We start from the raw sequence: 21,390 nt of genomic DNA, 5'->3' as shown, positions 1-21,390 counted from the left end.
TAAATGTACTATATGTTATTTGATTAGAGTTTGGGCTTTGCAGAACTGCTCTACTTTGAACCTTAGTTTCCAAAGTGAATGTCAGAAATACGTATTCCTCATCTGCGTTTCAGAAATAACTCAGTTTATCGGTGACGTGCTGTAGATGAAGGGATTCCTTTTGTAAAACTCACCACCACTTAAACTAAAACTATGATAAATGCTGACTACGGAACTGGCAAAGCAATACATGGAAAAACACATAAACCTGTGGCACGCACTTTAAATAAATATGTGGGTATATAAGTAATTCCTTTAAAGTGGAGCGTCTCTTACACGTCTGCTGTGTCTCCCCTCGTTGCTATGCTGTGTCTCCCCTCGTTGCTATGCTGTGTCTCCCCTCGTTGCTATGCTGTGTCTCCCCTCGTTGCTATGCTGTCTGGTTGCACACGTTTAACCTCTCTGACAGTCCCCCCCCTGTTCATTACACCTCTTCTGTAACTCCAGATGCACCCCACCCACAACTCTGCTCTTCTCTTTCCTCCTTCTCTCTCCCGCCAAGTCTTTCAGATGGGACACTTTCGCTCATTGGACGCGGATCGGATTCTCGTTGCAGGGGCCTGAACGGAAAAGGACAATTACCTGCTGTTATTACGGCTGTCTGTGGGGTGGAAAGTGGGGGAGCCGAGGTGGAAACTAACCAGAAACCTTTGAATTACTTATAAACCCACATACAGTGAAGTAAAGTACGTAGTAAGAAGCCTATTATTGAATAAGAAGCAGAAAGCCATGTTAGAGTAGTAATAGTAATAGAGTAATAGTAGATTTAAAGGTGCACTATGTAACTTTTCTGCTTGTTTTTCCACTTTCTTTTATAGCTTTACCTGGAATGTTCTATGTCGCAAAGCATTACGCCGTTCCATTGTGCATTTATTCAATTACAAGTTGTTTTATTGCTCCAAAAATATCATTAAAACGTTCTAGCTGGGCGCTGCCTCGCCTCTCCACAGATCTGGCAGGGGGTCGTATTTATAAAGCGTGCGCACGTACCCGAATTTTTGCGTGCGCGACTTTCAACGTTAAGTTTGTGATGCGTTTGAACAGTTTGGTCCATAAACTCTTGGATTTCAGATGATCTCGTGTCAGAGGAAGTTTGATTTTCTTTTGTTCGTACCTGCACTTTTAGTAAGAATTCCACGTTACGTTATATAATTGAGACCCCTGACCGGATCCTCCACTACAAAGGTTACAGAGTGCATCTTTAACCCTGTCAGTTCCTTTACACAAGAACAAATGTATCTTCCTCTGTCAGTTTGGTTCTGTATTGTGGTTGGTGTTTAGGTGTTTGTTGTGGGCCGTTTTGTGCACACGAGTTGTGAAAAGCAAACAAGAAGTAACAAAGAGTTAACGAAACAGACTTCTTAAGAGCATTTGGCTTATGACTCATACTGTGTCTCGTGACATTCTTCTGCAGATCAGGCCAGTCAGTTTAGAGGTGAGGACACAAAGGTGCAATGAAGGACACACAAAACAAATGAAACAAAGAGCGCGAGGCAATGTCCCAGAGGAATATGTACAATATTAATAAATATATTGAACATAAATATAAAATGCGCTAGTACTTATTTTGCAGCTAGAGGGCAGACTTTCTCCAACGTTAAACTGGTCGAAAACAAAATACCTGCAGGTCTGACTCATGTCAACACATTTGAACAGGCCATCTAGTGAAATTTATAATGCACTGCAGTTTTAATATTATTTATTTATTTATTTTTTCTCTTATCAGTGACATATCACACATGCTTTTTATTCTGAAGTATTTGGCTTTGTTCCATTTAGTCTAGATGTCCAGTGACTTGTTGCAGCTGTTAAAATTAACCCATTTGGACCCATTAACTATTGCTATTTTCTATCAAGAATTTTATATTTTTTAGGTTTTTAAGGTTGTTTCAGGCTCAAATGCTTCATCTGACAGGACAGTAGGGTGAAAGGGGGAGAGAGAGAAAGCAAGAGAGAGAGGTGGGGGGAAGACATTCAGCAAATGGCCTAGAGCTGGAGTTAAACTCAGATGCTGCAGAAACCACACAACGTGCAACGGCCTTAACCACTGCACCACCGGCAAAACGCTCAAGGATTTAATACACGCAACGTATGTGCCATAATCCTGTACTCGGTTTGGTCAGTAGTAGAAAGTGAAAAAGTAAAATCCTTTTACTTCACTACATTTTGGAGCAGATGGTGATGTATAGGCCTGATTTACACTTACGCTGGAGGAAAGGTGAACGGGACTGAGATAAAAAGCATAATCATTGGCATAAATTAAATAAATAAAGTACAGAAATTTAATCAAAATTGTTTGAAAAGATGTTTGAACCAGGAGAGATTAACTGTTTATTCATCTACGTTGACATTTGAAAGTAGCTACTCTGATACAATTATTTAAAGACAATTACCTTTTAATCTGACCTAAAAAAAACACCTAATGATAATTCTGGGATGTTTGAATTACAGGTCTGCACGTGACCAGTCCTGAGTGCACTTTTACCACTGTGTGCGAGCGAACGTGGAGTAAGACCTTCATCAGAGGCATTCATATTCACTTAGTTGGTCTGTTTCTGATACATATTTGACACCAGAACTCTCAAATCCATCTCCATTTTATCATCTCACAATCAACAACAGATATTGACTCAGCACTCCTGATTCTAGATGTGGAAAAAGACAAATCACACCTCATATCTCGCATGATTTGCTGTTTTATTTATCCAATGTCAGTGATGTTTCGTATACTTATTATTATTATTTACTTCTTTCCCTTTTTTTCTTTCATAGAGGCAAGTTTTTCGCATGTCATCGAAAGGCCATTGATCAGTGTAAGGAACTCTACAAAGTCCACCTTCTGATCTTTGTTCATGTCCAGGTCACTCATCATTTCGCTGACCAGTTTTGGGTTTTTCTGTGCCTGAAAAAAAAAAAAAAACATTTATATCTGCAGTTGATAAAGTAAATTATTAATCGCTCCAGTGTCTTACCTTCATGAAATTTGGCAGCTCTGTCTCGACAAGCGTTTTGAATTCTTTTTTGCTCAAGCTGGTTCCATCCTTGTCCACGTCTGCGTAGCGATGGAAGATCTCAATAAGAGACTCTATGCATTTCTCCAGGGGAGTGGGTGCGGCCATTGTTACTAAAAAGAGAACAAAAAAATGCCTTATTACTATTATTATTTGTTATTTTGTTTTTTTCACAGTCAATTACAGTTACACTACATTCATGGTGACGTGTCCAGTGGGTGCGGCTGTTCTGCAAATGAATTGTGCATGAACTTGCCAAAACATGTTGATGGATGTATTAACAAAAAAAAAAAAAAAAACTGCTGAAAAAAAGGTTGTTGTAAAACTCTTCATAAACTCTCCCGTGCTTTCACAGTTTTACAATCAAGTTTTTAAAGCGAAATAAGCATAAAAAATACTCTCTGTGCAATAGCTGGAAGGCTATCTGGCTATCTGAAAAAGGAAATTGTGTGTAATTTTACAAATATGCGGTTGATCGTTGAAAAAAAATCAAAGTTAAGCAATGTAACATTAAATTGGATGTGTAAAACTAACACGGACACGTTCTGTATTCAAGAAAACTTACCTAAAGTTGAGGAGAACGTGAGAAGAAGAGTCGAGAGTGAAGTGAAGGGGGAAGAAGGGGAAGTTTATCCAAGTCTTTATACTGTGGAGGAGCAGGCTCTGAGCCAAGAGGGAAGGCCTATACAGGTATTTGTAAACACGTAAAGTTCTATATATGTTGTATTTAAAAGGTATAATCCCAGTACTAAACCAGGAAATGCAGTGTCATGAAGAGAGCAGTCTGACCGGTGGATGACAAAATATATAAGTATATTACGTCGGTCAAGTTGCAGTTTGAAAAGCAAAATCTAAAAACTAAAAGGAAACGGAGCCAAGCCGAGAACAGAATCCCACTGTGATGTCATCAACGTGTGACAGAGACCATTTTTACACATTTCTTCTGACAGTTTCACATCTGCTGCTTGTGTCCAACCAGGAAGTACACTTATAAATCTCAAATCCAAAGTATGATCATGTTTATTACGTTTTGCTGAAATGTGTAATCAAACGTGTCATTTGCACTTTAAAAAGCAAAAGCAACAGAAAACCTTTCACTCCAGCACAGAGCGCAAAGATAGCAAATGATGTGTTATCACTATCCAGCAATGTGACCGCGCCTCACTAAACTAACAACCTGCCGAGAGATGAGTGAAGCGACAGACGCAAAGAACACGTTTCCTCATGTTTGTTTAAAAAAAAAGAAAAAAGAAGGCCAAAACACACGTCCGTGCAGTCGTTTGAAGCCAGATCAGTGCGTTCCTGAAGCATCTGCACTCTGCTTCCGAAGAGTGCAGACGCTTTCTTGCTAGCTCCAGCTTGCTATCACTACTTTCCTCATTTAGTTTGCTTTTTAATCAATTTGTGTCTTCCGAACATTTTTTGGGTTATGACTTTTTTAAATAAACCAAGGATTTCAAGAACAGTTTTAACAACATATCTGACGAGCCAGCGACATGCAGTGGATATACGGTGAGAACAGACTGAAGTTTTGAAAAGCGACTTCTTGAAGTTATTCTACGTGCTTGATGAAATGGAAATCAAAACATTCATAAGTGGACCTCTTCCAAACATCAACAGGAAGATAAACAAGTTTAGCCGGCTTCTTCAGCTGAACACATGGCTGTCCAAAGAGTGTACCCCTAGAGGACTACACTACATTGAGAAATTCTATCTATTCTGGAAACAAGAGGACTTGTTTAAAAGAAATGGCCCCCACCCATGCAGAGGTGGAGTGAGGGTGCTGACAGAACCTGCTCCACGCTCTGAGGCATTGGACTGGGCCTGGACAGGGTCCTGAGCAGATAGTTAGAGAAGAGAGGAATGAGAGAAGTCCTGCTCCATAAGCCAGAGACCGAGCCAATGTTTCAGCATCAACAGCACCACAACCACAGCCTCCACCAAAGGACTCATCAGCAACAGCACCACAACAATCTTCACCGCGGCCAGCGCAGGAGTAATTCACCATAGGGTCCTCATCAAAGGCCTTGAACCCATCTGTGACAGGCCCGACAGTATCCCTGGCATCTCCCCTGCCATCAGAGCAGCCCTGGGTCCTCCCTACAACATCTACTCCCACTGAAGATTCCTCATTCTCCTTCTCATCTTCATCCTCACCCAGGGGCCTTACCAGCCATCTTGAATGTCTGATCAAATCAGGCCTTAAGATGGCTCCACTCACGCCCAATATAGCAAGATCAAGAGTTATAGCAACACTTATCAACTCTTGCACAAGCTGCCTGCTACACCAACAACTTCCTCCAGCTGAACTAAGATAAGCCTGAAATAATCGTCTTTGGTCCACAGAAAGTGTTAGCGTCACCTCCAGAGACTCGCTCTAAAACCTACAAACCAAGTTAGAAATCTGGGGGTAATAAAGGACTCAGTCTTGAACTTTAACAGCCACATCAAATCAATAACATCAGCAGCTTTTTGCCATCTAAAAAACATTGCCAAAATCACAAATATAGTGTCCATACCAGATTTGGAGAGACTTATCCATGCATTTGTCTCAGCCTGCAACCAGGAAGTACCATCACATTAATCCTGTTCTCAGGTCTCTGCACTGGCCCCTGTGGCTCAGAGAATAGACTTTAAAGCAGCTCTGCTTGTGTTCGAGTCTCTCCATGGCCTAGCACCTCCTGCTGGTGCCCAGAGTCAGGACTAAACATGGGGAATCTGCGTTTCAGTTTTATGCAGCTGGAAAAAAATCTGGAACAGTCTTCCTGAAGATGTGAGACAGGCTTCTACTCTGACAATGTTCAAATCTAAGCTAAAAACTGTCTTGTTTGGCTGTGCATATGACTTTTTGCACTCTTCTCTTTCATGTGTTAAACTGTTTTGTAATTTATGTAATCTCTTTGTGATTTTAATGCATTTATTTCCTGTTGTGTGAAGCACTTTGAATTGCCTTGTGTATAAAATGTGCTCTACAAATAAATTTGCCTTGCCTTTACAGATCGCAGACGGAATGTGGACAGCGCGCCGCTCATAATCGACGCTCGACACCGCGGCGAACGTGGAAAATACGGCGACGGCGTGACAAAAGCTAAATGCGGCTGATCAGTTCTTCCTCTTGCTCTTGCTGGCAGCTTTAGCCGGGGCCACTGCGGGGGCGGCGGCTTGATACAGGGCAGCAGACACTTTGTTGATGTAGTACAAGGCGAAGGGTTTTATGTTTTCATGCGACTCGAGTAGTAGTTTCCCCAAAGACTTTTTTTTACACCTACTTGAGTAATTTAACGCTACTTTGCATTAGACATGGGCAGATCGATACCAAATATTGATATTGTACTAATACCGTATTTTCCGGACTATAAGGCGCACTAAAAAGTCTTTGTCTCAAAAAACGACAGTGCGCCTTATTTATGGATTAATAAATATCTTGCAGCAACTGCCAAAATATTATGAAGAAAAGCCGGCCACTTTCCGCACATGCTGCATTAATAAAGTTCAACTGACTGACTTCTCTGACTGTTTTGTTTTGCTTAATGCGCCTTATAGAAAATAGACCATTCATTGACAGTGCGCCTTATAATCAAGAGCGCCTTATAGTGCGGAAAGTTTTGAACTTTTTTTTAAACTACACCATTTATATTTTTGTTTGATTTTGGATCAGTTCAAACTGGGGTAGAGCAAAGATAATGATACTCTTTATTTTTTAGCTTTTTAAGATTGTTTCAGGCTCGAAGGCTTCATCTGACAGGACAGTAGGGTGAAAGGGGGAGAGAGAGAGAGAGAGCGCAAGAGAGAGAGATGGGGGAAAGACATTCAGCAAATGGTCCAGAGCTGGAGTTAAGCTCAGATGCTGCAGAAACCACACATGAGCAACGCCCCTAACCACTGCACCACCGGCAAAATGCTCAAGGATTTAATACACGCAACGTATGTGCCATAATCCTGTACTCGGTTTGGTCAGTAGTAGAAAGTAAAAAAGTAAAATCCTTTTACTTCACTACATTTTGGAGCAGATGGTGATGTATAGGCCTGATCTACACTTACGCTGGAGGAAAGGTGAACGGGACTGAGATAAAAAGCATAATCATTGGCATAAATTAAATAAATAAAGTACAGAAATTTAATCAAAATTGTTTGAAAAGATGTTTGAACCAGGAGAGATTAACTGTTTATTCATCTATTTCACTGACTACGTTGACATTTGAAAGTAGCTACTCTGATACAATTATTTAAAGACAATTACCTTTTAATCTGACCTAAAAAAAACACCTAATGATAATTCTGGGATGTTTGAATTACAGGTCTGGACGTGAACTTTTACCACTGTGTGCGAGCGAACGTGGAGTAAGACCTTCATCAGAGGCATTCATATTCACTTAGTTGGTCTGTTTCTGATACATATTTGACACCAGAACTCTCAAATCCATCTCCATTTTATCATCTCACAATCAACAACAGATATTGACTCAGCACTCCTGATTCTAGATGTGGAAAAAGACAAATCACACCTCATATCTCGCATGATTTGCTGTTTTATTTATCCAATGTCAGTGATGTTTCGTATACTTATTATTATTATTTACTTCTTTCCCTTTTTTTCTTTCATAGAGGCAAGTTTTTCACATGTCATCGAAAGGCCATTGATCAGCGCAAGGAACTCTACAAAGTCCACCTTCTGATCTTTGTTCATGTCCAGGTCACTCATCATTTCGCTGACCAGTTTTGGGTTTTTCTGTGCCTGAAAAAAAAAAAAACATTTATATCTGCAGTTGATAAAGTAAATTATCAATCGCTCCAGTGTCTTACCTTCATGAAATTTGGCAGCTCTGTCTCGACAAGCGTTTTGAATTCTTTTTTGCTCAAGCTGGTTCCATCCTTGTCCACGTCTGCGTAGCGATGGAAGATCTCAATAAGAGACTCTATGCATTTCTCCAGGGGAGTGGGTGCGGCCATTGTTACTAAAAAGAGAACAAAAAAAAATCCTTATTATTATATTTGTCATTTTATTTATTTATTATTTGAAATGTATTTATATTATTGTTATTGTTATTTTCTTCTATTAGTATTATTATTATCTTTTTTTTTTTAAATCTCAATTACTGTTACACTACATCACTACATTCATGGTGACGTGTCCAGTGGGTGCGGCTGTTCTGTAAATTCTTGCGCATGAACTTGCCAAAACGTGTTGATGGATTTATTTTAAAAAAAATCAAAAAATAGGTGCAGAAAAAGGCTGTTTTAAACTCTTCATAAACTCTCCCGTGCTCTCATAGTTTTACAATCAAGTTTTGAAAGCGAAACAAGCCCAGAAAGTACACTCTGTGATAAGGCGAGGGCGCATCCAGCTGGAATATGCCTTAAAGAGGAAAACCGTGCGTAATTCTACAAATATGCGGTTGATCGTTGAAAAAAATCAAAGTAAAGCAATGTAACAGTAAATCGGATGAGTAAATGTAACACGGACACGTTCTGTAGTCAAGAAAACTTACCTAAAGTTGAGGAAAACGTGAGAAGAAGAGTCGAGAGTGAAGTGAAGGGGAAGAAGTGGAAGTTTATCCAAGTCTTTATACTGTGGAGGAGCAGGCTCTGAGCCAAGAGGGAAGGGAGGGAGGAGGATGTAGCCAGAGAGCAAATACCACACTCCCAACACATTTATACACACGTGAAGTCATTTATATGTTGTAGTGAAAAGGTATAATCCCAGCACTAAACCAGGGAAGGCAGTGTCAACACGAGTTACATTTGTTTGAGAGTTTGCACTTTTCACAGTAGTTTTCTGACTAAAGTTTGAAGTACCGGTAACAGTACTATACTCACATAAGTGTTAAACAGTAAATACTCTTACAAACATTCAGACATGGTTCTGTCTATTGTTTAGAAATAGCAGAAAACAGCACAGTAATTACATTTTGTATTTGTTACTCAATAATCAAGTACTAGTGTCTCCATATACTTTTAACATCTATTTTAAACATCATTATTTGAAGCACAACCTTTCGCTTCAACTTTTAATTTTACATTTTAACAGGGGTCTCGCTGCGTACATTAACATGATAAATCAAAAGTTTACATTCAAAGTCTATGTGGACGTGCGTCTTGGGCGGGACGCGTTTTTGTGGAGCGAGTTCTGCGTTTTGAGCGTCGAGTGCATGGATCTATAGGGGGCATGGATCTATAGGCATGGATCTATAGGGGGCATGGATCTATGGGGGCATGGATCTATAGGGGGCATGGATCTATGGGGGCATGGATCTATGGTGGCATGGATCTATGGGGGCATGGATCTATGGTGGCATGGATCTATGGTGGCATGGATCTATGGGGGCATGGATCTATAGGCATGGATCTATGGTGGCATGGATCTATGGGCGCATGGATCTATAGGCATGGATCTATGGTGGCATGGATCTATAGGGGGAATGGATCTATAGGGGCATGGATCTATAGGCATGGATCTATGGGGGCATGGATCTATAGGCATGGATCTATGGTGGCATGGATCTATAGGCATGGATCTATGGTGGCATGGATCTATAGGGGGCATGGATCTATAGGGGGCATGGATCTATAGGGGGCATGGATCTATGGGGGCATGGATCTATGGTGGCATGGATCTATGGGGGCATGGATCTATGGTGGCATGGATCTATGGGGGCATGGATCTATAGGGGGCATGGATCTATAGGGGGCATGGATCTATGGGGGCATGGATCTATGGTGGCATGGCTCTATGGGGGCATGGATCTATGGTGGCATGGATCTATAGGGGGCATGGATCTATGGGGGCATGGATCTATGGGGGCATGGATCTATAGGCATGGATCTATGGTGGCATGGATCTATAGGGGGCATGGATCTATAGGGGGCATGGATCTATAGGCATGGATCTATGGTGGCATGGATCTATGGGCGCATGGATCTATAGGCATGGATCTATGGTGGCATGGATCTATAGGCATGGATCTATGGTGGCATGGATCTATAGGGGGCATGGATCTATAGGGGCATGGATCTATGGTGGCATGGATCTATGGGGGCATGGATCTATGGGGGCATGGATCTATGGGGGCATGGATCTATAGGCATGGATCTATGGTGGCATGGATCTATGGGGGCATGGATCTATGGGGGCATGGATCTATGGGGGCATGGATCTATAGGCATGGATCTATGGTGGCATGGATCTATGGGGGCATGGATCTATGGGGGCACGGATCTATCGGTGACATGGATCTATAGGGGGCATGGATCTATGGTGGCATGGATCTATAGGGGGCATGGATCTATGGGGGCATGGATCTATGGTGGCATGGATCTATAGGGGGCATGGATCTATGGGGGCATGGATCTATGGTGGCATGGATCTATAGGGGGCATGGATCTATGGGGGCATGGATCTATGGTGGCATGGATCTATGGTGGCATGGATCTATAGGGGCATGGATCTATAGGGGCATGGATCTATGGGGGCATGGATCTATGGGGGCATGGATCTATAGGCATGGATCTATGGGGGCATGGATCTTTGGGGGCATGGATCTATAGGGGCATGGATCTATGGTGGCATGGATCTATAGGGGGCATGGATCTATGGGGGCATGGATCTATGGGGGCATGGATCTATGGGGGCATGGATCTATGGGGGCATGGATCTATAGGGGCATGGATCTATAGGGGCATGGATCTATGGGGGCATGGATCTATGGGGGCATGGATCTATGGGGGCATGGATCTATGGGGGCATGGATCTATGGGGGCATGGATCTATGGGGGCATGGATCTATGGGGGCATGGATCTATGGGGCAGCGTGTCGGGGGCGTTCGAGAGTCGGACGTGATAATATAATAGATCAATGGTCGGACGCCAAAAAACTTGGAAAAGCTTTCAGAGCAAATAAAGTCACTCACTCTGCTCAGCTCTTTAGTATCTGCAGAACCCTGATGATCCTATGAGGCTGCCTCTGTCCCATGGATGAAAAGGCCAAGAAGAGTTGATGTGTCTAAGTTATTTCAGTATTATAATACTGCCTTCACCCAGGAGCTAAAACTGTACCAGTATTCATTATATACTCACTGATAATACATTTAAATGTCTTTATGTTTATAATTTCCATGATTCCATTAAGTTTTGGGTTGCCAATATTCAAATGCCTTGATGGTGGATAGGCCTGTACAGCATGTAATAGTATGTTTATGGTGCATGTACCTTGGAAATAATGAAGGCACATTTAACCATCCTTTGAGGAAAATGCAGCCCCGTATGAAGCATATTTACCATACCATTAAAAAATTCTGGTGAGAGCACTGTTTTAAGTAATGTTAACCTTAAAGTGCATGTGACAGGTTCTCATGTTTTTATTATCATTTCTGACCGGTGGATTGGCAAAAAATAATTATATTACATCAGTCAAGTTGCAGTTTGGAAAGCAAAATCTAAAAACTTAAAGGAAACGGAGCCAAGCCGAGAACAGAATCCCACTGTGATGTCATCAACGTGCGACAGAGACCATTTTCACACATTTCTTCTGACAGTTTAGACAGTTTCACATCTGCTGCTTGTGTCCAACCAGGAAGTACACCTATAAATCTCAAATCCAAAGTATGATCATGTTTATTACGTTTTGCTGAAATGTGTAATCAAACGTGTCATTTGCACTTTAAAAAGCAAAAGCAACAGAAAACCTTTCACTCCAGCACAGAGCGCAAAAGATAGCAAATGATGTGTTATCACTATCCAGCAATGTGACCGCGCCTCACTAAACTAACAACCTGCCGAGAGATGAGTGAAGCGACAGACGCAAAGAACACGTTTCCTCATGTTTATTTAAAAAAAACAAATGAAAAAATATTGGCCAAAACACACGTTCACGCAGTCGTTTGAAACCAGATTGGTGCATTTTACAGATCGCAGACGGAATGTGGACAGCGCGCCGCTCATAATCGACGCTCGACACCGCGGCGAACGTGGAAAATACGGCGACAGCGTGACAAAAGCTAAATGCGGCCGGTCAGTTCTTCCTCTTGCTCTTGCTGGCAGCTTTAGCCGGGGCCACTGCGGGGGCGGCGGCTTGATACAGGGCAGCAGACACTTTGTTGATGTAGTACAAGGCGAACAGGGAGAAGATCAGGCTGGAAAGAGGAATTCAAGACGCCAGTTAAACGTTTGTTACACATTTTTACAATGTTTTATCTTCAAATGGTTTTATGTTTTCATGTGACTCGAGTACTAGTTTCCCCAAAGACTTTTTTTTACACCTACTTGAGTAATTTACTGCTAATTTGCATTAGACATGGGCAGATTGATACCAAATATTGATACCGTACGAATACCGTATTTTCCGGACTTTAAGGCGCACTAAAAAGCTTTTAATAGTCTCAAAAACCAACATAATGCGCCTTATAATCCAGTGCACCTTATTTATGGATTAATGGATACCTTGCTGCATTAATAAAGTTCAGCTGAATGACTGTTTTGATTCGCTTAATGCGCCTTATATAGTCTGGTGCGATGAAACATGATCGAAAATAGACCATTCCTTATAACCCAGTGCACCTTATAGTGTGGAAAATACAGTACTAAAACATTTTTAACAATTGTTTTTAACTACACCATGTATATTTTTTGTTAAATTTTTAGATCAGTTCAAACTGGTGTAGAGCAAAGATAATTATATTCTTTATACGTTTTTATAATTGATGAGTTTCATTGCCTTTTAATACAAAATGTACTGATCGATATCGTGATCGATATCGTGACACTTGCCACAGTATTTACTTCTTGTTGGATTGAAACAGAACTGGTATCGCCCATCACTACTTTGTACTTCTACTTTGGGCTGCACGATTTGGGAAAAATATCCAATTGCGATATTTCTGGCAATAATTCCACTTATTTTTGTTTTAATAATTGTATTTTGTTCAACGTTCACATTTTAAAACGCGTCCAGGAGAATTGATAAAAAGACTGACAAATTTATAAAATAATCCCTAGCATTTCAGAGCACGTTTTATTCTTTGTCGTTTGTGGAGGAAATACAGAAAAAAATTGTCCTTGATTTGCTTTAAAAAAAATATTATTATTAATATTATTTTTTTTACTTTATCATCATCCTCATCATTATTATTTGAGCAATATTCTGGACTGCAATACTGCAACCTGGCAGCAAATCAGCAATCCACAACTCAGCATGCATTGGTCTATAACTGCCCGTCAGTGCATTTTTTGTAATGAAATAAACATTTTAAAATGAATAAACTTACCAAGTAGTGACGCACACACGGTGAACCAGACCAGAGGCAAACAGCGAGAGGCACAGACACAGCAAAACTACAAGGAGGAAAAACACAGGACGTGACCAACCGCACAGACGTTCATCAGTCGGATTTAATGTGTATTTCTTACTCTCGGGGAAGATTTTGGCTTGAAATCCCTTTCCAAAGATGAGACTTTCGAGGTTATTAAATGCCTGGTAATAACGCTGAGGAAAAAAACTCACGTCGACATCAAGACCTTCCATTGTGTTCCATTTGTCAGGACATTTCAGTACACAGCAGACAAGTACTGGATGTTACTCATTACAATATCACATGTTTTACAATTATTCTGAATTATGGACACTTAATTATTTAATTCCAATTGTCTTACGCATTACCCGTCATTGCTAGTGGGTGACCAGCTTTATGAAATCAAACTTTGTGATTGATAGACTTAGATAATTTTGACATAAGCAGTCAAATAAGAAAGGAACTTTATATTTGGATTTACTTTTTTGGAATGACAAAATATCAATACTGTCGTGAGATGGTGAAAGAAAGAAAAAAGAAGAAAGGTTTGTGTGAAAGTTTGTGTGAAATTCTACACACTTTTGCCTGATACTTAAACCTCAACTAATACATTACAAAACACATTTTCGGATCAACTAATGAAATAATCTTCTGACAATCTAATACAAATGAGAGATCTAAGTGATTGTGTGGGACCGTGTGGGACCGTGTGGGACCGTGTGGGACCGTGTGGGACCGTGTGGGACCGTGTGGGACCGTGTGAGTCCGTGTGAGTCCGTGTGAGTCCGTGTGGGACCGTGTGGGACCGTGTGGGACCGTGTGAGTCCGTGTGAGTCCGTGTGGGACCGTGTGGGACCGTGTGAGTCCGTGTGAGACCGTGTGAGTCCGTGTGAGTCCGTGTGGGACCGTGTGAGTCCGTGTGGGACCGTGTGGGACCGTGTGAGTCCGTGTGAGACCGTGTGAGTCCGTGTGAGTCCGTGTGGGACCGTGTGGGACCGTGTGAGTCCGTGTGGGACCGTGTGGGACCGTGTGGGACCGTGTGGGACCGTGTGAGTCCGTGTGAGTCCGTGTGAGTCCGTGTGAGACCGTGTGAGACCGTGTGAGTCCGTGTGAGTCCGTGTGGGACCGTGTGGACCGTGTGAGTCCGTGTGAGTCCGTGTGAGTCCGTCTGAGACCGTGCGAGTCCGTGTGGGACCGTGTGAGTCTGTGTGAGTCCGTGTGAGACCGTGTGAGTCTGTGTGGGACCGTGTGAGACCGCGTGAGAAGACAAGGATACAGTGAGGGAGCAGATGAAGAGGACCGAGCCCAGGAACCCTCCCAGAATGGTGAGCCACTCGGTGGAGCCCAGCTGTTTGCTGAACATCTGCATCCCGGCGAACACCAGCACCGACAGCAAACTGGACAGCACCAGAGACGTGCTTGTGTTCGCAGCTGCACAGGAAGAGACGGAGACACGGCGTGGGTTAGAGCCAGTGTGATCATGTTCCTCTCATGTGTCAATATTGATATTAATGCTATATCTGAATATGCTTTTTGACACAATCATTTCAGTTATATTAAAACTTCAGATAGACAAAACCAAGACTAAGTCAAGGCTAATAAGGGGAGGGATGAAGACAATCTTAAAAACAGCACATTTCTGTCAGATGGAGGACCTTGGGGTGATTGCGATATTGATACTTTTGCGATATATTCTGCAGCCTTAGACATTGTTGTACAGGGCTCCAATAATTAATCGGAATAATCGTGACTAGTCGACTGTTAAAATGATTGTTTTTGCATTTTGATGATCGTTATGGTTATCTGGACTATCCACACTCTAAAATACAGGCCTTGAAGACTTTATAGCAAATACAGTGGAATTATTATATCAAAATGTCAAAAAGATTAAGAATTTTAAAAAAAATGTTTAAAGTCTCAATGCACTATTTTACTAGTTGACTATTAAAATAATCATTAGTTGCAGCCCTAATTTAGTATTTTTTATTATTCATTAATAAGAAAATGTCAGAAATTATGAATATGATCATTAGTTACAGAGCCAAATATCCAGGTTTAATAATGCAACCACAAACACACACTATGCAGTTGCTGGAGGTCTGTTGTCACATGAAGCCCAGGCACAGAAACAAAACATTGAATACATCAAGCAGCACAGCAAAACTCATTTATGTTCCGCATCTGAGCTTTGAATATTATAATGTATATTATACATTCAGATCTGGTCTGGTATTATAATACTGCAGATCCATGGGTTTGAGAGCCTGAACAAGGCCACGTCAGTGTCCGCACAGGAACAACTCCGACAGTTTTACCAGAGGCCGACCACACCAAGCAAAGCAATATTACAACGAAATTCAATCAATTCAAATCACACATCAGCTACGAAAAAGTAAGTTTTAATCTAAATTAATGAGATTTGTTGTGCGAGCATAAGTCGAAATTCATTCGAGACCAACCGAACATCACAGGAGAGACACGTCAAACATATATATTTAGCAAATTTAGCCCAGTTTACAGGCAAAATATTAGATGTACTACTTACCCATGTTTATGCACAGAATTAGACGGGAAGATGTATGAGATTAAGTTATTTTAGCCAGCTAAAGACTTCACCACCGGCTTCAGGAACTAAACTTAGCCAGAAACCAGCAGCAGCACGGAGCACAAGAGGAGACGGACCAGAAAGCGGGGCCACGCTGCGGCAACCAATCAACAGCCAGAACACAGTCAATACAAAGTAATATTCATAAGACAGTCAAAAAACAACAATAAATGCCTTTTTTGGTGGCACTGTTTTTGTGTTTTTGTGAATATCACTTACACTTAACAATTGAATAATCTAAATTGTACAAGTACGCACAGTAAGCACAGTACATTGTACTACACATTGTACTGTGTAGTACATTGCATATTACTGTCAAACACTCTTGGAATCTGATCCTACAGAACTGAAGAACGTGACACCCTTTCATACTTTTAGTAGAGGTGTAAAACAGCGGCTTTTGGACAATCAGACATTCGAGCATAACATGAATTAACCTTTGTGTTTTTAACATCTTCTTTCTAACTTTCAGCAGGGATGGGCCAGGTTAGTGCATGGGTGGGAGACAGCTGAAATGCCAGGTTGCTCAGGGGGTCAGTAGATCATACTGTCGTTGTGTCCTTGGGCAAGACAATTCCCCACCATTCCCCACCCTTGTCTCCAGTGTCCAAGTATGTGTATGTAAGATAAGGTGTTTGTGACAGTGAATGTGGGACAATGGATGAAAACTGGCCCATGAACATGCACTGTCCTTGCCAAATAAAATAATAATAATGTCTCTGTCTTATTGTGGAAACTGGGATTGATGTTGTGTGTAGAGTGTGTGCTTTTAGTGTGTTCTAATTTTTTTAGAGGATTGGTCCTACTACTTATGAGTCAAAAAAGAAAAAACATACTATAGAGGTATTCTTTATTTCTTTTACAAAATAAAACAAGTGTGAGTAAAAAACATATCAAAACTTACATTTGTAGAAAATAATATTGACAGCCAATATGCCCTACTATTAAAACTATTTTTGGCACATTTTCCATGTAACTACGAAACCTTTTTCTTGAACCCAAACACAGCGATAAACAATGCGATCTCCACACAGGCTGGAAGAACACTGGGAGAAAAACAGACAGAAAAAATAAGTTAAAATTTCACACATTAAATCAATTTCCTTGTCTGCCAGAAGTATTGACTCTTCTTCATTTAATCAAACCAAATAGTGTAAAATGAATGTAGTATTTGACATTTAAATTCTATAATAACAGAAATCAACACTTGAACACACACCTGCAGCAGGCAAATATAACCCAGTAATTCCAGCACTCCCACTTTTCAAAAACAAAAAATGACAGGGAGACGGAGGCACTGCAGTGCACAGCCAGGGCTGGTTCAGAGGTTTGTCAGGAAAAATAACAACTGTAGGAAACATACTCAGTTTACACTATTTACCAACCTGCAAATGGCAAGAATCCACCAGTAGATGCTACAATCCCACTGCTCAAACAGATAGAAAAGAAGAGCTACCGAGGCACTGGCATGAACTCCAATCGCTATGATGTAAACAAGTCACAGCAGGAGGATCAGAGTCATGGAAATAAAGCTTTTCACATTACTCGTTGTAATAAACAGTTTAACTTAAAGTGTGGGATAATAAGGATACACAAGAGTCCTTGGCTGTTGTTGAACATGGAAACTCCTGAGAAGAAACCAGCCAATTCTATGGCAAACAGGCCGAGGGTGATGGCCAGTCCCACCACCAACCTGCAAAAGCAGAGTCATGGAAACGTTTATGGTGCGTTTATGTGGCCTGACTTCACTCAGATTTATGTATCTGCATATGTTCTTACCTTTTGTCCTCCTCGTCATATTGTTCTTGTGTGTACTCCAAAGGCAGACATGCCTTTACATTATTTTCCTGTAAATAGTACAAGACAGAAGACAGTGAATATCAGTATCAATGACAATGTTGCACACAAACGTTTATCAGTAACAAAATAATCTTAAATGGTTAAATAGTTGTTGTTGAATTTGAAGACATGACTTACCCTCGACCAAAAGATGGTGATGACGATGACCAGGTGAGCTATAATGGTGAGGAAACGAGCAGGAACCAGGCTGCTAACAGCAGACATCTTATAATCTTTATACTTCTGAAGAACCTTTCTGGATCGTGCAAACAGCAAATCGGATCAAAGACAAACCGAGATCAAAAGACTGATGCTTACTTGGGTTAATAATGTTGCGTTAAATTGAGTCAATCTGAGTTTTAATCGTCAAAATCAACATAAGAACGCGAGGACGCGTCCCCGTTGCTACAACAACCGCGAGAATTGTGTCTCACTCATATCCGACCGTTTTGAAACAAATGTAAATTTTCTTTCCGGACACGGACAGATAAACGGACGGACCACACATACTGCCATCTAGTGGCAAAACGTGGGATTGAGACAGAAATATCATTTACACATGTAATTTACATTTTGCCTTTATTTTAAACACGTTCTCCTTTGGACACACTCTAATCATATTTTAAATAATATTTTATCCACTCAAAGTGAAGTATTATAAGGTTATAGAGTTGATAATATTTCATTTCCCCGCCTCCATCAGTGCTTTATGCATAAATGGTTCAGCTTTGCGTTTGTGCCGAAGGTGCCAAAAGCACTCGGAAACCGAGCGCTTCGATCCTTTGGTCTTGGACCGGCTTTTCTTATTGAGAGTGAGTCTGAAGAAGCTCAGTTCATGTCCGAGGGATTATTTACTGCCCAGAAACATCAGCGTGAGGAGAAATGAGCCGCCAGGACCGAAGCATGGCCGAGGCAGAGTTACAGGCGTTCACGTCTATCATGGACGCGCTGGTTTGTATTTGCATGCATCATTGTTTCTGTTCACACATTAGACGTAAATACAGCTGTTTAGATATACATCTGTTTTAAACGTGACTTCGGCTGCTCGGGTGGTTTACAGAAGCTTCAGGGGCTGATGCCACAAGCAACACGCCAGGAACTCCAGAAATGGGCTCAAAGATAAAAGACATCGAGCTTTTATGAGCGAGCAGTAAAATAATCTACACCTTGTCAATAATGTGCCCGTTTTTTAAGCGTTTAGTGCCAGACTGGTGCTGATGCAGGTTGTCATAGAGACGGGATACAGGGCTGTGACGCTGGACCAGGCCTCAGCAGCTTCAATGCAAACGCAAGGCCCATTTAAATCAACCCCCTTGACCACCTTTTTATCTTGTGTGCTGACTATACAGTATTATTTAATATCTTAACAAAAGTAATAGCTACGTGATTGAGCGTGGTCCGTATAACAGTCATAACCGGGCAATAAATCATATTCAAATATATAAATCCTTGTTCAATAAATCAAAGCTGGCATTATATGTTTTATGGCTTTTTATGTGCATTAACGGGAAACATTTGAACTGAGGAGGATCAAATATTTACATCTACAACTCATTCATGATAATTAACTAACTATATATGATTGCAGCTCATGTTTGTTTATGATATTCTTCATTTAAAAGGGTTTTTCTGGGATTCTCCTGCCTTGGCATCGTCGTGTCAGTAGCTTTAAGTCGTTTCAATACAACTGTTTATCGTGACGTCTCATTTGTTACTATGACAGGCCCAACTCTGTATTGTTTTTTTGCAGTCGAGCATGAGGAGCATGGAGAAGGAGCTGCACTGTCCCGTGTGCGACGGGATCGTCAAGCAGCCCATCCTCCTGCCGTGCCAGCACAGCGTGTGTCTCCTCTGCGCCGCCGAGGTCCTGGTACAGAGAGGTTACCCTTCCCCGGATCTGCCTCCTGAGCCGCTGTCTCCCGCCTCCACGCCCAACACTCGCTCCCCCCGACAGGCGCGCAGACCTCCCCCCAGGACGCCAGACCGCCTGGAGCACATCCTCAGAACAGGTGGGTCCACCATTATGTACAACATGTAGTACGGCTGCAGCTAAGGATGATTCTGGTCATCGATTTAGTCTGATTATTCTTTCAATTCATCTATGAGTTGTTTGGATCGTGAAAGGCCCTTGAATATGAGACATTTACCAAGATAAAACAAGAGAGATGCCACTTTATTTAGACAATAAACAGACATTTTCAACACAAAATAATAATACTTTCTTTAATGTTGTCATGAACTTCCACTAAATCAAGACTATTCAGGAAAGGTTCAATTTCTTCCTGTTTTTGTGAGTTATTTTCTATATTCAATTGATTATCTATTATTGATAGTGTCTGGGAATGGACACTTTTGAGTTGACGACCCTAGTTTGTCATACTCTACGTTTGCAGTGTGGTGATTGAGTCTGACAAGAGGTGAACGGGAGCTCATGCATCAAACTCATGACTTATTTAAGGAAAAAAGAAAGCGACCGAGCCACAAGAAAGTAAAAGCTGCCGTGGTGCGTCAGTACTCTTTGCCCCGCTGCAGTAGATGACATGAATACAGCAGCACGAGTCTAGTGTATGTGTGGAGGAGAGCACTCATGCCTCTCCTCTTTCCCTCCCTCATCTCTGTCTCGTGTCCCGGTCCAAGTGTGTGGGACGTATCCAGGGCGTCGGAGGAAAGACGCTGCGCCCCCCATGCTGTTCCCGTGCCCCTCCTGTCAGCAGGACGTGGAGCTGGGCGAGCGAGGTCTGACCGAGTGCCTGCGCAACCTCACTCTAGAACGCATTGTGCAAAGGTAAAACTGGTATACGTTCAAATTCAACATTTCGACGCACTGCAAGAACTACAGCCTCGAAGAATGTAATTAGTGAGCAGCGAGCGGTGAGGGAGGAAAGTGAAGCCCAGTCAATATGTTCCTGCTGAAGAGAAGGGAAGTCATTTGTTGGACGGTGACTTATTGTGAACCCATTTGTCAGAGAGAAAGAGGGAGAGATTAAGAACCACTGTCTGTATAAGGAAAGGAGACGCTCCACCAGGACAAACCTCCATCCACACTTCACCAACAGCAAACAAACAAACAAACAAACAAACAAACGTGATTTACAGACTTATCTCTGTACATAATGTTACAAAATGATTTCACCAGAGCAGAGAATACACAACGCTAATGATAGTATTTTTTGGGTGACTACATGTACAATCTACAGTATGTATTTGACATACTTTTAATAACATTTAACAGTGAAGAGGGTAATTAAGTAAAGTAAGGAATAATAGATAATAGACAGAAGTTGGTGTGGTTCATTCTGGTGGAGCGGCAGAGGTCTGCTCAGAGTCCTAATGTTTAAAGATTGTCTTCTGTCCCACGTCCACAACAGTAAAACAAATCCACAGAGAAATAGGACGAGTGTTATGTCTGCAGGTTTGTTGTGCAGCTGTTGCCCTCAGGCCGGGATTTATTGGACGGGTCACACAAATGTGATGTTTTACTGCTCAGGACAGTGTAAAAGGGCAGCTGCTGCTGAAGTATTCAGGTCAGGCAGTGAACAGTTGAAGTCATAGCTGTGGAAAGTAAAGCAAGACAAACTTTGATGAGCCCAGTTTGCTGTGGGTAGAGGTCTT

General features: G+C 41.6%; 5 protein-coding genes across 6 annotated transcripts in view; 2 read left to right on the top strand and 3 right to left on the bottom strand.

Annotated features, from left to right (window-relative positions):
- Positions 1-21,390, top strand: part of rps27.2 (ribosomal protein S27, isoform 2) — a 319,694-nt gene that overhangs the window by 218,756 nt on the left and 79,548 nt on the right. The gene's annotated exons all lie outside the window — the stretch shown is intronic.
- On the bottom strand, positions 2,712-8,642 carry s100a10b (S100 calcium binding protein A10b). The gene is made up of 6 exons (XM_072461502.1): positions 8,540-8,642; positions 7,854-8,005; positions 7,631-7,785; positions 5,031-5,122; positions 3,012-3,163; positions 2,712-2,941 (listed from the first exon to the last, which is right to left on the bottom strand). The coding sequence occupies exons 2-6, from the start codon at positions 7,998-8,000 to the stop codon at positions 2,783-2,785; spliced, it is 705 nt and encodes a 234-aa protein (XP_072317603.1). The 5' UTR covers positions 8,001-8,005; positions 8,540-8,642; the 3' UTR covers positions 2,712-2,782.
- krtcap2 (keratinocyte associated protein 2) lies at positions 11,918-15,968 on the bottom strand. Its single transcript, XM_072460470.1, has 5 exons — positions 15,880-15,968; positions 14,611-14,765; positions 13,453-13,516; positions 13,311-13,377; positions 11,918-12,179 (listed from the first exon to the last, which is right to left on the bottom strand). The coding sequence occupies exons 1-5, from the start codon at positions 15,881-15,883 to the stop codon at positions 12,059-12,061; spliced, it is 411 nt and encodes a 136-aa protein (XP_072316571.1). The 5' UTR covers positions 15,884-15,968; the 3' UTR covers positions 11,918-12,058.
- On the bottom strand, positions 16,870-18,216 carry tmem107l (transmembrane protein 107 like). 2 transcript variants are annotated; one of them, XM_072460690.1, is made up of 5 exons: positions 17,917-18,214; positions 17,719-17,786; positions 17,532-17,632; positions 17,325-17,421; positions 16,870-16,985 (listed from the first exon to the last, which is right to left on the bottom strand). In XM_072460690.1, exons 1-5 carry the CDS (start codon positions 18,001-18,003, stop codon positions 16,916-16,918), a joined length of 423 nt encoding a protein of 140 aa, XP_072316791.1. In that variant the 5' UTR covers positions 18,004-18,214; the 3' UTR covers positions 16,870-16,915. The 2 variants fall into 2 exon arrangements, with proteins under 2 accessions (XP_072316791.1, XP_072316792.1); XM_072460691.1 differs by lacking the exon at positions 17,325-17,421 and adding an exon at positions 17,159-17,255 and having other exon boundaries at positions 16,876-16,985; positions 17,917-18,216.
- The window catches only part of trim46a (tripartite motif containing 46a), a 10,668-nt gene continuing 7,799 nt past the window's right edge, over positions 18,522-21,390 (top strand). Inside the window, exons 1-3 of the mRNA XM_072461212.1 lie at positions 18,522-18,729; positions 19,529-19,787; positions 20,416-20,563. Coding sequence (XP_072317313.1) covers positions 18,661-18,729; positions 19,529-19,787; positions 20,416-20,563 — 476 coding nt within the window. The 5' untranslated portion in view covers positions 18,522-18,660. The remainder of the gene's footprint in view (positions 18,730-19,528; positions 19,788-20,415; positions 20,564-21,390) is intronic.

The sequence above is a fragment of the Eucyclogobius newberryi genome, unplaced genomic scaffold (genome assembly GCF_026437365.1).
Source record: "Eucyclogobius newberryi isolate DKJ021-1_F unplaced genomic scaffold, fEucNew1.0.hap1 SCAF_3, whole genome shotgun sequence".
NCBI lineage: Eukaryota > Metazoa > Chordata > Actinopteri > Gobiiformes > Gobiidae > Eucyclogobius > Eucyclogobius newberryi.
This window is presented reverse-complemented; position numbering and strand designations above follow the sequence as displayed.